This window comes from Podarcis bocagei (assembly GCF_964188305.1).
Source record: "Podarcis bocagei genome assembly, chromosome: 8".
NCBI lineage: Eukaryota > Metazoa > Chordata > Lepidosauria > Squamata > Lacertidae > Podarcis > Podarcis bocagei.
The window spans coordinates 6,105,715-6,123,524 of NC_138133.1; the positions used below are offsets into that span (position 1 = coordinate 6,105,715).

General features: G+C 44.2%; 1 protein-coding gene across 2 annotated transcripts; it reads right to left on the bottom strand.

The window, feature by feature from the left end:
• Window positions 1–2,764: 2,764 nt before the first annotated feature.
• On the bottom strand, window positions 2,765–17,081 carry HDAC3 (histone deacetylase 3). Of its 2 annotated transcripts, XM_081206490.1 has the most exons (15): window positions 16,930–17,081; window positions 15,257–15,339; window positions 14,584–14,726; window positions 12,042–12,123; window positions 11,457–11,513; window positions 11,310–11,365; window positions 10,478–10,611; window positions 10,167–10,247; window positions 9,993–10,066; window positions 9,706–9,770; window positions 7,643–7,732; window positions 7,468–7,526; window positions 6,344–6,423; window positions 4,667–4,824; window positions 2,765–4,436 (listed from the first exon to the last, which is right to left on the bottom strand). In XM_081206490.1, exons 1-15 carry the CDS (start codon window positions 16,982–16,984, stop codon window positions 4,367–4,369), a joined length of 1,287 nt encoding a protein of 428 aa, XP_081062616.1. In that variant the 5' UTR covers window positions 16,985–17,081; the 3' UTR covers window positions 2,765–4,366. The 2 variants fall into 2 exon arrangements, with proteins under 2 accessions (XP_081062616.1, XP_081062615.1); XM_081206489.1 differs by lacking the exon at window positions 2,765–4,436 and having other exon boundaries at window positions 4,472–4,824.
• Between the last annotated feature and the right edge of the window lie 729 nt (window positions 17,082–17,810).

Here is a 17,810-nt window from a genome sequence, read left to right on the forward strand (position 1 = left end):
GCTGGCGGCGGGGAGAGGTCTTTCCGCCCCACCGCCAGCCTTCGGAGGAGGTCCGAGGACAGTGGGGAAGACGCGCTGCGCTTCCCCGCTGTCCCGGAGATTTCCCTATGGGCTTTCGTCTTGCGAAGGAAGCCCATAGGGAAATTCGTTTTGCGAAGCGCCTCCAAAACGGAAAACCCTTTCGTCTAGCGGGTTTTCCGTCTTGCGAGGCGTTCGTCTTGCAGGGCACCACTGTACCTGTAAAATTCAATAGAGAAAGCGGGTGGGGAGGGGAATGTAGCGGCACTGAGATAGAGCAGCAGCAGCATGTCCATGCCTAAACAAACAGCCGCAATAAAGGGCTGGAGTCTTGCTCTTTTTAACTTCTAAATCTAGCTCTGCTTGTGCAAATTCTAATGCCAGTAGAGTCCAATACAGCCTGGAGGAGCCGCAGCGGAGTGTTGCTTGTGGAAACAAAAGGCCGAGTCTGGCTGACAGAGTTAACATGCAACATGCCTCTTAATAGTCCAGGATAATACTGCAGGTCAGACATGGGGCCAAGGCTGGTTTAGATTTCCAGCCAAAGCTCCCCCCCCCCCACAAAACCAGCAGTTGCATCAAGTACAGTATGTATCAGTTTCCTTAAATTGCCCCTATGGTTTAAACCTAGATGGCTTTAAATACTGCAGGCAGGATGTTGACAGGGCCTAGTTGGAGAGCCTGTGACTTTGCAGCTGTCCATCTATGCACAATTCAAAGTGTTTGTTATGACTCCTAAAGCTCTAAACTGCTGAAGAATAAGTTACCTGCCCATATGCTGAGATCTTCAAGTCAGGCCCTCCTCTCTGCCCCAGTAGTTCATAAGTGTTTGAAGGGAACTCAAAGGAGGTGCCCAGACTCCAGCACTGCAAAATCTCTCCAAGATAATCCTCCACAGAAAGCCAAAAAAACACCTTTTATTTAAGTCTTTAAAAATGAAATAGGATAGGCATTTGTGTCTATTTAGTTGACCTTATTTTTTCATAGCTGTGTTTTAATAAAAAAAATTAACTGGCCATTATTGTTTATCTGTTCTTAGAGGACTATTTATTTTCCTTAATGATTTACTATGTATTGTACTGTTAGATTAGGGTTGCCACATTTTGCCATGCACATGAAAAGGTGGGCTAGAAAAGAACTAAGTAACTTCGAAATAAAGGTATGCTGCCATTTTGGACCCCCTCTTTCCACAGCAGCTTCAACACCAACCACCTATGAATCAGGGGACCCCAGGGTGCAGCCTCTGGCACTCTGCAACCACAGGGGCTGCAACCACAGATAAACATTTCTAAGTCCCTGGTCCATAAGCATGGAATGCTTTGGATCCTAACCAATATCTAGACCATGGTTGGAGAGCCTGTGGTTTGGGACTGATTTCCATCAGCCCCAACAAGTGCAGCCAGTGGTGAAGGATAACAGAATTGAATCACATAGAGTTGTAGGGTTGGAAGCATCCCCAAAGGGATGATGGAAGCTGGAGTAGCAAGCAACCTGCCGGAGGGTCAGCACAGCTCCCCAACGCTTTATTAAGGAGGGGTCATGGATTGAGATTATGGCTCATGTTTTAGAGTCTTTGAATGGTACCCACAGGGAAGTATACCAGCTGTGCACAAACATGTATACTGACAAACTGTTTTTAGGGCACACGTTTCTTTGCTCTTTTTTTTTTTGCCCCATTCTGGAGACTGTAAATGAAGCCATTATCTAGAACTATGACATCTTGTCATGCTATCAGCAGCAGCGGGACTAGTTATGTACCAACATGTCACTGTTTGGTTCTGTTCACTTTGCAGCGGTCATGTTCTTGGATGAGTATTGCTATAGATATAATGAAAATTATATTTTTAAATTTAGATGTTTCCATCTTACATCAGTCATTGTAACTTGTGCTCTAATATTTTAAGTTTGAACTACATACATGGATGAGCAATATTGAGATCAGAGGAAATGGATGTTGCAATTAGAACAATGTCATTTTGGACACTTCTGGGTGAATAATCCTTCATTTCAACATACTGTCTGCAGTCTTGTGGTGAATATTGTCCCTGTCTTCAGAGGCTTAGGCTGCTTGAACTCAGCTTTACAGAACCTCGCATAGACAGTAAATTAAGGGAGTGTGTATTGCAGTTTCCAGTTACTACCCATGCACCCACACACTTCCTGAATGTGTGGCAAAAAAATCACTTTGTGCTACAGTGCTTCTACAACCATGAAAAGTAATTTCGTACCCCCTCGAGACATGAAAGAAGAGACTGGGCTCCATTACTATAATAATTTTTAAAAAGGACTGAAAGTGACTGTACATCACACATGAGGAACCCATTTACAGTTGGAGGGCCAAATTCCCTTCTGGACATTTATTTCTGCACTGCAGGGGGTTGGCCTAGATGACCCTTGGGGTCCCTTCCAATTCTACAATTTTATTATTCCCAGGGACACATGCCAGTGACAGGAAGGCTAGAGGCAAAGTGGCAACAAAGGTAAATGTTTCTACCGCAGGCTACTTTCTATACAGTCCTTTGTATCTCCTCCAGACAAGCAAGAGTTTGAGGACAAATACCAGCCAGGCAAAAACACTCAAGAAGGATGTGAAACAGGTCCAATGAAGGGCCAGGCATGAGGAGAGTTCTGAGGGCCAGAAAGAGAGGCATGTGGGGGCCACATCTGGTCACTGAGTCTGCTGTACAGGCTGCATGAGCGCATGTCAATGCAAGAGGCAGGGGAAGAAGGAAAGACACAAAACAGGTAAGAAAAACACCATCCTGTTGTTTAATATTTTAAAAGCATTAGTAAAATATGAGCATAAGGAAGGAAAGATCAGTTGCTGTTCTGCCATTCTACCCGCAGTGAAGTCTTCATAACACTGATGGCAAGTATCTGCACGCACACATACAGCTTAAGACCAGTAAGACCACAGCCAAACTGAGGCACACATTGCATCAATGGCTATGTAGTCACAAGGGAAAGAAAACTTGCAGTTAAAACTAGAGAAGCTTTTCGTACTTTTGCTTGGATCCAAAAAGAACTTTATTTTTAAGGAAGTTTGCGGAAGAGATGTTTCCTGTCCACTTCTCCCCACTGTGTGCATCCCCCCTTACCCTGAAAAAGAAAATCCTCTCTGGGTGGTCTGGGGGACCCTCCTGAACAATATGGAATGTGGTTCAGGGGGGAAGAGGGGACAGGAAGCTTTCCTTTCATAAAGTTCCTTAAAATTTATTTAGGAACAAAGCCTCTGCCTGAGCACATGCTCAGAAGGCATGACTCATTAAAATATGTAAAGGGTCACAGAAGGGAGCAGCTCAACAATAGGAAGACTTTCCACAACAACATAACCATCTTTGGCCCAGGTCTACCCCTACAATCCGTGTAACATTCTTTTGTTAAGCAGCATGACCTCCATGAAACCAAAGGTGACGTCTGTGGAAAGGTCACTCTTGGGGGTACACTGAGTTGTACATAGGTGCACAATCCAGCGTTTCCCAGCCTTGGGGTCTCCAGATGTTTTTGGACTACAGCTCCCATCATCCCTAGCTAGCAATACCAGTGGTCAGGGATGATGGGAATTGTAGTATGAAACCAGCTGGAGGCCAAGGGTTGGGAAACCCTGCACTAGTGTGTGAATGTAATCAACACTCATGCAAAACAACACCCACCCACCCCCAGCCTTCTGTCCCTCAAATATCCCACACGGGTAAGTTTTTTCAACATGCCCTAATTTTGAAAATGAGCTGCTACAAAAATACCTCCTATGAAGAAATCTGTGCTAAATGAACCAGCATTGTTGGGTCAGCCGCAAAACTGACCATTCCAACCTCCATTACTGGCTCAGCAAAATATTAACCATTATCTGGTTCTCCTTTTTATCTGATTTACTTTAACACGGGACTCTGGTTGGCTGAAAAACTGGCAAACGACTGACTTTTACACTGCAGCCTTTTTGGGATTTAAAACCAGCTGCTTCAGCAGAACACCTCACATACACAAACCTGTTTCAAAAGAAGTCAGAAGAAATGTCCAAGTGCAACAGTGCTTCTTGTTGTCTGCAAGGGAGACAAAGTCACTGCAGAATGAGACCCAACAGCTGGTCACACAGCAGTGAAACAGACTTGTGTGAACATGAAATTATGAAATTCTTTTTCCACAAACAGTGGCAAAGGCACAGTCTCAAGGGGTGGGAAAGGCTCTGGGAGGACCATAAACCTCTCAATGTCTTTTGCGCCCCAGTAATTGCATGATTCAGCAGTCCTGCTGCCATCACTTAGCGACAGGACAGAGGCTTTCCACTGGAACCCGCTGCATCCTTATAGCACCACCATCCTGTGATCTCCACACGCCCATGATTCAGGCATCATATCTCCACATCACTTTCTTTATCGTTATCATGGTCACCATCGTAGAACTCATTTGAAGCCTCCGGCCTGCAAGACAAGTTAACACAGGAGGAGGCCAAAAATTAAGCACAGACACTGGAAACCTGACCACCTAAAACTGCAGCAACTACATGCTTCTGGAAAACAGCAATCTAAACAATAAGCAAAAGCCCAAATCAATGTAGTGTTGGTTCTGGGAGGCACATATCATAGTTCCTCCAGTTGGGCTGGGGTGCAAACACGGGACACTTCTACTTGAGGGATAAACAGAGACATGCCTGCTGTAGTTCTCCTCAGAACCTCTCTCTTCAGGATCAGGCTCATCTGGGCGATCAAAATTCAGCAAATCAGAAGGGACGTCATGGATCTGGACACTGGGTGCATGGTTCAGCATCTTCAAATTCTCAAATATAGTTTGCCGAATTTGATCTAAGTACTGGTCAGAAGAGAAGAGGGGGAGAAACAGCAGGTCATATCATAGACGCCTTCAGGTATAAAAATGTTTATAAAGTTCCAGCCATCACTCCTGCCTGGCTGTCAGAAATGCCAAGGGCACTAGATTTTCTCTTACTGCAGGAGTAGAGAAGCCATTTGGCCCAAGGGCGGACAGGAACCTGTCCATATTGCCAGGGCCAAAACAAAAGCAAAACTCTTAAGGGAGTGGGAAGCAAAATCACACCACCACCACCACCCCCATCCACAAAACATGTACCAGACACCAAGGACACAGCACTGCCCCTCTTCTCCCCCACCCTCTCTCTCACAAACAGAGCACTCCAGAAACAAAATAAAATTCCTCTCTAAGGAGCAGATGGGTCCTTTATCTAGGTCTAGGATCTTGGTGCTAAGCACAGCAGCATTAGGTTTAGATAAGCCCTCTGCCTACTCCTTCAGAGCAAAAGGCAGCATTTCCACCCACTCAGAGTTTGTGTGGGGTACAGAAAAATGCTGCTTTTAAAATCAAATAGCAGACAGAGAGCTTATCTCCAATCTAAGAGCAAAGATAGGAGCTCCTTCTGCTGTCTTTTGTCTCTCTCAACGGGGCCATTGCTAATCTTAGCACGGTGACACCTGTAACATAAATTAAAAATCCCTTTAATTGTCACTTATGACATCAGGTGATTAGTAACTATCTGGATGAAATCCAACAATGTGAAGTCCATGTAATATATTAGGTACATTTGGCAGGCAGTTCATAGAATTAGAAAGGCAGTGCTCAGTATATTCCAATTTAGACAGGAGTCGCACTCCTCTTAAAATATCAAGATTGCAGCTGGGTGGTCCTGCTTGATCTTGGTGGCTTCTACGCTTATGAGAATTTTTTATTCTCTTGCTTATTATGCTGTTCTAAATATGCATTTTATAGTGGACTTCCTTTAGTAATGTTTTCTTTTGAAATGGTCAAGATAATTTTTTTCCTAACTTGGCTGTGTTAAATGTGCATTTTATAGCTGACCTCTTTGGTAATGTTTTATTTTGAAATCTTTTAAGATAATATTTTAGTTTCCTGTTGTTTTGAATGTATACTTGACTTTCTTCAGTAATGTTTTATTTGATGTTTTAATGAAGGTTGTAAACCACTTTGAGATTTTTTTCTTAAAAATATAAAGCAGTATAGAATGAAATTAACAATGATAATAATAACAACTATTTGCCCAAAATGAATTTGCAGGTTCAGAATGATCCCAATCACTCTTACTCAGGCATAGGCAAACTCAGCCCTCCAGATATTTTTGGGGACTACAACTCCCATCATCCCTAGCTAACAGGACCAGTGTTCAGGGATGTTGGGAATTGTAGTCTCAAAACACCTGGAGGGCCTGCTCTTACTGCTTGGAATGGGCTTTGGGAAACCAGAAGCACCAATGCTGCAACTTTTGAAAATGTCAAGGCAGAAGACATGGTGGGAGGCTAAAGCAGAGCTAAGTGAAATATATATGGCCAAAGTTACTTACCTGCCTCGAGTTCTGATTTTCAATTCGAGTGCTGACATCGGGGTGGAGGGTAAAGTCTGGAGCAAAGTATTCAAAGTACTCTGCATAGAGACAGACAATTAGTGTGGATACATGCATACTGATGTTTATACATTTTAAAATAAGAAGGAAATCCATGCACAACCCCTTTCAAACAACTCTACAAGCCCATGCAACAACTAACTGAACAGCAAGCTGCAGCTCCACTCTCCTGAAGGAGAAATCTCTCTCAATGCCTTGGCTCCCTTTATGTAAATTAATGAAATCAGCTGATTTTCCATATGCTTAGAACTGATGAAAACATACAATCAAATTCTGCTTCATCTATGAAGCTGTTATGCCATCAGTTTTCCGGTTTGCATAACACAGAATTACTGGGAATTAATATTGACGAGCAAATGTAATAACCACTGACAACTCCAAGTGGAAAAAGTAACAGGATTAAATAATCTGGTTTAAAATAATTTGCCTCCAATAATTAGAAAAGCATAGGCAGATATGAAAAGGTTGGCCAAAGGTTGGTCGCCACCTCCACCACGTAAATCTGCTTAACCCTAATATTTTGAAACAATCTGAAAGATGCTGTTGGTGAATTACAGATTAACCAACCCCAACCCCCAACAAATCATGCTGGAGAATTTGGATGAGGTGGAGATATCCCTGCACCCAGCCCAACCCAGAGACACTGCCCTTGTTGGCAGGGCAGTTCCACCAGCAAGAGGTTCCCCACTGTATCTGCCGTAACAAGGGGCACAAGCTACCACTGGCAGCGTTGTTAGCAGCAGCCAAGAGCAACTTCCAAAATGGAGTGTTTCAGGGTAGAGGTGGGCTAGAACCCAAATCAGCCGGGCTGCTGCCACATGATAACAATGGGCCCAACCAGGACCTGGACACCGATATAGTGAGCTGACATTTTCCTCTGCACACCACACCTGCCCTGGCCAGCACATGCAACAAGGTTCTACAGGTGGCAGCGGCTACTCCACGAAGCCTTGTCATTGCTTTTGAACTATCCCCCTAAGTTATCTAGATACTAATAACTTGGGGAAACTAAATATGCTACAAGTGACATCAGTGACGTTTGAACATGTAGGTCCTCAACTTACCACTATATGGAAGCTCCTCACTAATTGCTTCATCTACAAGTAATGATGTTTCATAAGTCCTAAAATGAAAGGCAGACTACAGTGAAGTCTTCACATGACACAAACCTGTGCCATTTTATATCCAAGGAAGGTGAAGCCCCAACCCATTATCAACAAAAGCTTGCAGAAGACTCACCAGCACCGGGCCACATTGCGAACTGTGTAGCCACCTCCTCCTAACACCAGGAGGGGTATGTTGAAACTCTTTACATATTCTACACATTCCCTAGGATTCAAAGTTATAAAATTCAGAAATGAATTCCTCTCAAACTTGCTTACATTCATCTATGTGTTGTACATAAACCATCACCCTTTATATGGCTACTAAAAGGTTTTGGAAAATTTACAAATAACTAACACCACAGGCTCTATTTACTCAGGTGTATGCACCTGAACGCGTTAAAAGTGGGAGGTTTATTTCAGACTGGTCATAAGCCCACAAAAATATATGCAGCACAAAGAGTCAGTGTGAATTTCTAAAGCCCTAAATATTGAAAAGATTGAGTAATGTATATTATGTATAAATACACACAATAACTTATTCTGAGCTAAATGCTGATCTTTCACTACTGACTTCAAAGGTGAAGGTTGAAAAAAAGTAAAGAGAGCCTAGGTAGGTATGTACTATTAACCCATCTGTAGCACCTCAAGGTAATTCTTAGTATAACTGTGGGAGGCATACACAATTAATAAAGAACAAGCAAAACCTGTAAACTCTCTGCTTATCTTGTCTTTGTGGCAAAGCAGATAATTGTGCAGGTGTGCCTTATAGAACACACCTGCCTACAGAGGGGGACAACTGATCCAAACATGTTAACAAAAGTGGAACAACAATACCATCACTACTACAAAGCACCAAATCAACAAAGTTTGACCTAACACTACATTATTGCTCAGAAAATCAGAAGTGAATCCTCATGTGCCAGGATGAGAATCAATTCTCAGAATGGGGAGGGGGAGAGACAGGGTTTCAAACTGCTAACTACCAAGGACCAAAAAAGATGTGACACAGAGATAGATTAATGCAGGGGGTCGCCAAAGTTTTTGGAGCAGTGGGCACATTTTGAATTTGGGGGAAGTGCCTGTAAACAAAATGACTGCCGTTGGAGCAAAGCACAATTAGAGCAAGTACAGGCACTGCTGTTTCCCCCTTCCAGACCTCATGCTTATTGTGGGAAATAAGCTATGTCCTGCTTGTGGAGATCACATGGCAATTATTTCACACTATTAGGAAAAATAAACAAGGTGGCCACACACACACACACACCTCTCTCTCTCTCTCTCTCTCTCTCTCTCACACACACACACACACACAAGCACACACAGATAGAGAACCGTCTCTCACACACACTTCACAAATGCCTCTCCCTCTTCACCCAAGTGCATCTTTCCCTCTCTCAAAGCACACATTCATTCATCCGTACTTCTTGTTCACATACGTATTTCAGTCTCTCACAGACCATATTCATGACTCTCCCCCTTCCAGCCCTCTCTCATACAAACACAACACTACACATGCATTTCTCATCTCTCTGCTCAAGTGCATCTCTGCCAATTACACGCAGAACCCCTTCAAGGGGTGAAGCAAGTGGACACCACCAGCTCCACATTAACTGGCAGGCAACAAGCAAGCAAAGAGGATGGACCACTAGGTGAGCAAAGAAGCAATCCCTGCCACTTCTCCCCGCTCCAAAAGCAACCCCTCAAAAGCAACCAGAATGCAAGGAGGCCAACCCTTCCAGCTTTGCTTTATTTTTAACTGAAGCAACCACAAAGGCTCTGATTTTTATCAGACCAGCAGCACTGTTTTTGCAATATAGTTCATTCACCATAGCAAGCAGCTATTTAGCCTATATCAGGAAAGAAATATAGTACACCTGCATTTTTCCACTGGGGGGGCAATAGCAAGTTCATCAGAAAGCAGATTTTACTGAAGCAGAACAGGTGGGGGTGTTAAACTTTTTCTCATACTGTTTTTCCATCACATACACACCAATTAATTCCACTGTGTTTTTCTGCTGCAGGGCTAATAGTCGCTTTGTGGGAGGGGTCAACCTCTCCCTCACCCCTCCAGCACCACTAGTCCAAACAAATGTGAAGCTCCCACAGCTGCATTAAAGGGTAAAAAAGGTGGGAGATCCAATCACATCAGTTTCAGTTCCAATGTGCCCTTTTACTCAACTCATTAAAGGGACTCACCCATGTCCTCTTATGCTGAGGTTAAAGCAACCAAGACGATCACAACCTAGCGAGTCAGCACCACACTTAATGGAGGCAAAGAAGAAGAAATGAGGAGAAAACAACAGTATCGGTGCACTAGCTACTGATTATCCAAAACACTCACAACAGAATATCAGGAACGCATCTCATCCCAGCCAGCCCACCTATCTCCCAACCCTCCCCCCACTAGTTCTTCTGTGTGACCACCAAAGGAAATTCAAGTCCACACCCATGACTCTCACTGCTTAGGTCTTCCATCCTCTTACCTGCAGCACTATGCACGTGGGCTGATAGAACTCTATAACTTGATTAATGACTGGCTGGAAGAGGTGTTTGTAACCTTCAAAGAGAAGAGAAGACTCTGCTGTTATAGCTCCTCTGCTGCAATCTGCACAGAAGTCAGAGTATCCAGCAAGGCCCAAGAGAAGCCTTCCACTTACTTTGGTCATCAATGCCGTCACGCAAAGGTACGTTCAGACAGTAATAACGGCCACTCTCAGCTCCCACTTCGTACATGTCACCTAGCAGTGAAAGCGGGGCAAAGTGCAGAATTCAAACTTTGATTTTTAAAATAGGTTACTACCTAGCTAATCCACAGCCTGAAGAAATCCCATCTCTGTTTTCAGCTAACCACTGGAACATCCCCACACTAATGTACCTATCCTATATCTAAGCACTCTGCAGGTATCCAAAATGAAATCTGTATTGCATCTTTAATCCAGCTTATAATAAGCAATAAAAAGTTTTGTACCTGTACCAGGGAAGAAGTAGTTTCCATATTTGTGAAAGGACACCGTCATGACACGGTCTGTCAAATAAAAAGCCTCCTGGACACCATCTCCATGATGGATATCTATGTCAATGTACAGTACACGTGGGTGATATCTGTCAGAAACCCAAAGACATGTTAGAGAAGCAGGTGGAAGCTGGCAACACCAGGGTGAAATCCTGTATCCAAGCTGCACAGCCACTCCCCTCACTCAGTTGCCAATCCAAGTTTCTTACTCACCAAATAGGTGCATTTCATGTCGTAGATCAGAAAGGGAAACATTTGTATGTAATTTATAGTTGGGCAGCAGATAGGGAATGGGATTGGAGACAAGCAGGTAATGTGTTTAAATTATCTGTAAAGCCAGACTGGAGGAGGAGGAAGGAATAACTTAGTCTTCTTGATGAAGGGAGCAATGCCAAGTAGTGGAAGCCAGTGTAATTTATGCCAGTTTAAGTTAAGCAAGCATAAAGTGCACCAGAGCCAAACCCCATTCAAGGTGGGGTTTTCAAACACAAGACTGCACCAAAAAATGCCAAGCCAGGGCTTAATTATTGCATTTCTTAAACTGGAACAAAAAAGTGCAGGTAGGAAAGAAGTGTACCACATCTGGACTCAGCCAGACACAAATAAACAAGAATTATCACATTATGATCAAACACTTGAAGAAGGTTCAATGGAAAGGGAATGGGAAGGGCCACCAGCACAAGAGAAGCCATTTAGACACACAATCTCTAGTGCAGCTCCATTATGCCATTTACAGCAACACCAACTCCCCCCCTCCGCCTATGCACCGCTTGCACCAACTCCTTACTTGAGAAGCTCCAAGATGCCGATCACAATGTCATTGACATAACAAAACCCAGAAGCCTGAAACACAAAAAAGGCAAAAGTGAGTCAGTGAAAAGCAACTAAGTTTTCTTTACCCTCCAAAGCAAGGAAAGTAGACTTGCCTCATTACCTCAAACTTCTTGGCATGGTGAAGACCTCCAGCCCAGTTTATTGCAATATCACAGATCTAAGGACAGAAGGAGGACATTAGCTCAAATGAAAGAGGATTATGATGCCTTAACAGCAACACTTACCAAGGGATGATGAATCCCTATATCCTAAGCTACCCCATCCACTCTGCTGACTGCCTTTGCAAAACAACAACAACAACAACAACAACAAAACAACTGTTAAGGCTATCTGAGTTATAGTTTTGTACCCATGAGAGTATTTAGCATTTATATTTCCTAGCATTCTAAGCACTTCATTGCACTCCTCACAAAAAAAACCTATAAAGTAGGTCAGAATTAGTACCTCCATATTGGAGATGGGAGGCTAAAAACCACCAAGTGAATTCATGCCCCAGATAGGATTTGAACTGGGGGGTTCCTGAGTACCCCACCACACCATATCAGATATCATGAAGTTCCCCCAGAGTCAATGATTATGAATACCATTTTAGTTGCACAAAAAAATTACAGAGCAAATTTTAGAGCGACCTGGTTGACAGCAACTTAAGGATGTGAAGAAGGTGAAGATGACATCACCTTGTTACCTTATTATTCAGTTGTGTTGCTCCTTGCAATGAAGCCCCAGTATATCGAGAACAAAATTCAAACAGCCCTGGGAACACTGGACTATGAGAGAACACAAAATTACACTTAGTTCAGGATAACATGGCAGAAACTTTCCAATCCAAAATAGCTATTTGGGTATGGAAGATCCGACCATATCAATAGATGTAAATAAGAAACACAAGACAGGCAAGGCAACGTTTTTGTTTAGCAGCCACAGTTGAAATAGGAGTGTGCAAGTCGTCTAATAATTCAGAACTCTTCATCTGCAAGGGTCCATGGTTCTACTTGCCAAGGCAAGTGCCTATCCCCAGCAAACATGACAAGCCCTCTCCCAATTATGGAGCAGGGGCTGGGCATCACCCACAATTGGAAACACAACTGTGTTTCCAGAGATGCTCCAAGTACCCTGAAAAAACAAGAAGAAGAGGAAGAGTTTGGATTTGATATCCCGCTTTATCACTACCCTAAGGAGTCTCAAAGTGGCTAACAATCTCATATCCCTTCCTCCCCAACAACAAACACTCTGTGAGGTGAGTGAGGCTGAGAGACTTCAGAGAAGTTTGACTGGCCCAAGGTCACCCAGCAGCTGCATGTGGAGGAGCAGAGACACGGACCTGGTTCACCAGATTATGAGTCCACTGCTCTTAACCACTATACCACTCTAGCTCTGGAAAGTCCATAAACAGCATTCCCACTACTCCTGTTCCCTGTATTGTCTCTGATAATTGTGGTGGCATACAGAGCAATCCTAGCTGTATCATCCTTCTATTTCTCCAACCCCCTTTTAAAGCCATGCAAGTTGGCGGCCATCACTACATTTTGCACTCTCAAATTCCACTATGTGATGTTTAAAAAGGTACTTCCTTTTGTTTAGCCTGTATCTTCCAGCCTTCGGATTCATTGGGTGGCCCTAGTGCTTAGGGGTATACTGCCTCTGACCATAGAGTCTCCTTTTAGTAATAATGGTTTTATTGATGGACCTATTCTCCACAACTCTTTCAAGTAGCCAAGGAACTGTGCACAAGGGCAGAATCACCCATCTCTTTCAGTACTGGAGTTGTAGCTGCACAGAGAAGCCAAATCAGCCTGGAGAGGGTGGCAAGGGGTGAATACAGCAGTGCTTGCCAGGTCCACCCACTCTCACGTTGGGTTTGAGGGCTGGCTCTGGTTGCTTTTGAAGCTCTCCTTATTGCTGTCTCTCAAGATGACATAGAAAGCTGAGAAAGCTTGTTGGAACAGAAATGTCTTTAGATGTTTCCAGAAAGTGTAGCTAGTGGGTGACTGCACTGTCTAAGCAGGAACACTGCTCCTCAGAACAGGGGCCACCACACTAAAAGCCCTGCTCCAAGTTGCTTCTGAGCAGGCTTCTGATATCTTTGCAGCTTGACGGAGAAGCTCTCCTTACTCCTACTGGGTAAGGCTGTCTCTCAAGAGAGTTGGTCATTGGTATGTGAGACCCAGCCCAGTAGGAGTGTCACTTTCCCTTTTGAAACTTGTCCTGGTAGCAGATTAGCAGCCAGTGCGAATTCAGAAAATACAGTGTCCCATGCTGTCGGCCATTGGTTCCTGCAAGCAACCCAGCTGCCATGTTCTGCACTAGCTGAAGCCTCTGGGCTAACCTCAAAGTAACCCCACATAAAGCACCTTGCAGTAATCTCCCCCTTGAGCTTGACAATGCATGGATGACTGTAGGCACACAGTAATAGAGTGTGTGTGTGTGTGTGTGTGTGTGTGTGTGTGTGTGTAAGAAAGCACTGGCTTTGCTAGTCCTTAGGCTTTAGTAAGCCTCCTGGTGCTCCCATAAGCAGGGCCGACCCAAGATATTTTGGCACCTGAGGTAAACCACAAAATGTTCTGCAGTGGTCTAAGTATGACAGGAAACTACGTTTTCCTCAGTATTTTCTAGCCTAACTCCATGTGCTTTAACATCACTTCAAGAATTAGGAACCTTTTAGACTTTTCTTAATTAACTTATAACTTTTCTCTAAAAAGCTTTGGTGACATTAAGATTTCTGCATATGAGATCTTCAGCTCTATTACAGTAGTACACATCCTTCGTGAAGCCAGGAAAATAAGCAAATATTTACTGTTGGCTTATGTTCATAGAGCACATGAATGAAGGTTGAATGAGTGCCTTCCACTTATCTCCCCCGTCAATCTCTCTGCATGGCATTCCATTTCCTTCTCACACCACATTCACATCAGTCAATCATCTACCCTTCTACATCCTCACATATATTTCCAAATGTAAATCTTTGTTTCTAACCAAACAAAGACATTATCTTATTTCTTCTGTCATTCACATCTGTAGTAATTTATTTAGCAAAAATTTTAAACCACTTGATTATATGCAGAACCCCCAAGTCGTTTAGAAAAAAATGAAACAAACAATATTTCAATGAAAGACCAGTACGTTTTTGTTCGAGCAGGCATTTGGGACCTCTGTAATATCCACCCTGCCCACACCACACATTTTGGGTCCTATCTACCTGATGCATCTAGAAGGTATGCAGCACTTACCAGTCATCCCCCACATTGAAAGCATTGAGGCTCTTGGTGAATCCTTGCATGTTATTTGGAGACACTCGCTGAAGGAAGTCAATGTAATCTTCTGAATGAAAGCGGCACATATCATGCTGAGATGCTTGATATGGTTTAAATACCTGCAAGAGAAATTTATCCCATTCAGAACTGAATTCAACAGCAGAACAAGGCTGTACAGCCATCAGACTCAAAGATCCAGTTTACACTATCCCTACTCAGACTTCTATATTTATGCTCACCATGGCAAATGAGCTGCTGCAGTTTTATGAACTTAATGAACAGAACCTTCCTCTGAGACCTGAAGCTGCAGAGGTGGATAGGAATTGTCCTGGCAATTGTGCAGCAATACCCACTCTCAAAGTTGGGTATCACAGCCAAATAGGTAACAACTGTGGGAAAGGGAGGGGGGCTTTCTTAGCACAAATTGGAAAGGGGAAGGTCAGAAAACTAAAATGCTTTGGCATGGTGGCAAAGTCAATAAAATTGCTGATTCCTGCCTCCAGTGATTCCACACTTTGTGAGAGGCTTTACATGTAGTGTATGCAGATTCTGAAATATACCTACAAAAGAATGGATAAAAATGTCCTAAAATAAATATTACTGCCTTGAAACCAGCAGCTGCCTTTGATCCAGTAAATGCAATGCTTACAATCATCTTCTTATAGAGTCCATAGTGCAGAACCAGACTGTGGGTCAGTGCCAAGCGATGAGGCTTCATGGGATGTCCCGCTCCTAACACAATAAGAAAGAAAAAAACACTGTGAAATCAACATCCCCATACCAGAAACAAAGGTTCATTAAGACCTAGCTTATTACTAGCACTCGTCCATAGAGAAAGAAGTGCAAACAGAGATAAAAGTAGTATTGTGGGAGAACATTATGCTGATACATATGAGTCCCTTATAGTAGAAGTATAGCCCAATGATTAAGATTTACATTGTTAAGAACAGTTGAGTGAAGTACCAATTAGTTTCATTCATTGCCTAACTTCTTCTTTGGCAATCACTCATAGCCAAGTAAGATTGCCTTCCATAAACACGGTTTTAACAATGAGTTTGTAAGTGGCTATGGAGGCCAATTCTGGATCCGCACATCCTTCCACAGTGGGGACATTGGTTTCCGGGCAGGAGTTGATCACGGTGTGGATTTGCCAAGCATGCTTTCCTCTTAGCACGTTTCTCCCTTCCATCCTGAGTTCGAGTGTCTTCAAACCCCATGACACCTTTGGTAAAGGCTGTTCTCCAACTGGAGCGCTCGCAGGCCAGTGTTTCCCAGTTGTCAGTGTTTATACTACATTTTTTTAGATTTGCCTTGAGACAGTCTTTCAACCTCTTTTGTTGACCACCAGCATTACGCTTTCCATTTTTAAGTTCGGAACAGAGTACAGTGGTGCCTCGCAAGATGAAAAGAATCCGTTCTGTGATTCTCTTCGTCTAGCGGTTTTTTCGTCTTGTGAAGCAAGCCCATTGACGGATTAGCGGATTAGCGCTACTAGTGCTATTAGCGGCTTTTAGCGGCTTATCTGCTGATCGGATCAGCTGATAAGCGGCTTAGCGGCTTAGAAAAAGGGGGGGAAGGGAAAAAAAACCAGCAGGAACTCACAAGACATTGTCGTCTTGCGAAGCAAGCCCATAGGAAATTCGTTTTGCGAAGCACCTCCAAAACGGAAAACTCTTTCGTCTAGCGAGTTTTTCGTCTTGTGAGGCATTCGTCTTGCGGGGCACCACTGTAGTTGCTTTGGAAGACAATCATCAGGCATCCGCATCTTATTGTAAGAGTGTTCTCTAAATTAAGTAAACACAGGTTCCACATAATGTATGTATGGTTGTTTGGTAGTGTGTGGTTTTGTTTTGGTTCAGTCAAAATATCCTTTCAATTCCCACCACCCTCAGAGGCATGCTTGGTTAGGAGCACAGGAGAGGGCCATCTTGGTGGCTTCTCCCAGACTCCCCCCGCCCCGACCGTGATCATTATTACTATTAATTTACTTATTATGACTATGTCAAATGGGGACTCGGAGCTGAAAATACAACCATGAAGAGGCCATTAAACGACTACAGAGTTAAAACTAGATATAAATATAGAAGATGCACGAGAGTGGATTTAAAAGGGGCTGGGGAGGAAGCGAAACCTCCGTGACTGGAACTCTTGCTGCTTATTTTTAAAGCGGGGGCTGTTTTCTGAAGGGCAGAGGCAGCGGGCCCCTCGGCAGCAGACGGCCCGCTCCGCTCCGCCCAGAAAGACCCGACCTGCGGCCTTTTCCGACCCACCCCCGACTCCCCTCGCACCGGCCCCCGCAGAACCCGCCGCCGCGCCGCGCACCGTAGTGGAAGTTCCCCACGTCCGGGTCGTAGAAGTAGGCCACCGTCTTCGCCATGGCAACCCGTCGCGGAACGGCCCCGCCGAGTAACGGGCGACCCGCGCGCTGCCACGCCGCCGACGTCACCACGCCGCCGACGCACACACGGAGGCTCCGCCCATAAGTGAAGCGCAACACCGCTCGCTCGCCCGGGCTCCTCCTGGCTTCTCGCCCGGCCGCTCTCGCGAGACCCAAAGCGAGAGGCCGGGCTCTTCGTGGGAGGAGCGTGGGCGGAGTTATAACACGACTTGCTTGGGCTCCGGCGGTCGCGATTGGCGCGTCGGTAATGAAAGTAAATCGTGGCTCCGCCCCTCTCTGCCCCGCGCACGCGCACAGGCCGCGATCTCTGCGGCAGTCCTGTTTTGAGCCAGCGAAAGCTCAAGACAAGAGAACAGAATAGGAAGTAATTACATATCTGTCGATATCGATATCTGTTTATATACATGTATACGATTACTAAAGGTCCGGAGAAAGAAGGGGAAACCTTCCATTTTATTTATTTATTTCTTAAAATGTGTACACTGCTTGATTGTGAAAAACCTCAAAGCTGTTTACAGAAAGGTAAAATCAAGAAAAATCCACAACTCTGCTTTAAAGCATTCAAACGTTAAAATACCAAAGCAGATTAAAATCACTGCCAACTTCCTAAGCATCTGGGCAGGCTTGTCTAAGGCGCTGAAGGAGTGCAGTGAAGGTGCCTTCTTGATCTCCATAGGCAGGGAGTTGCAAAGTGCAGGCGCTGCCACACTAAACGAGTATGTGGCAGCTGCGGTCATCGGTCCTTATGTCCACTAAATGTTTACTCCCAGAATAATACCCAAAACAACAATGAACAGCAAAGCTT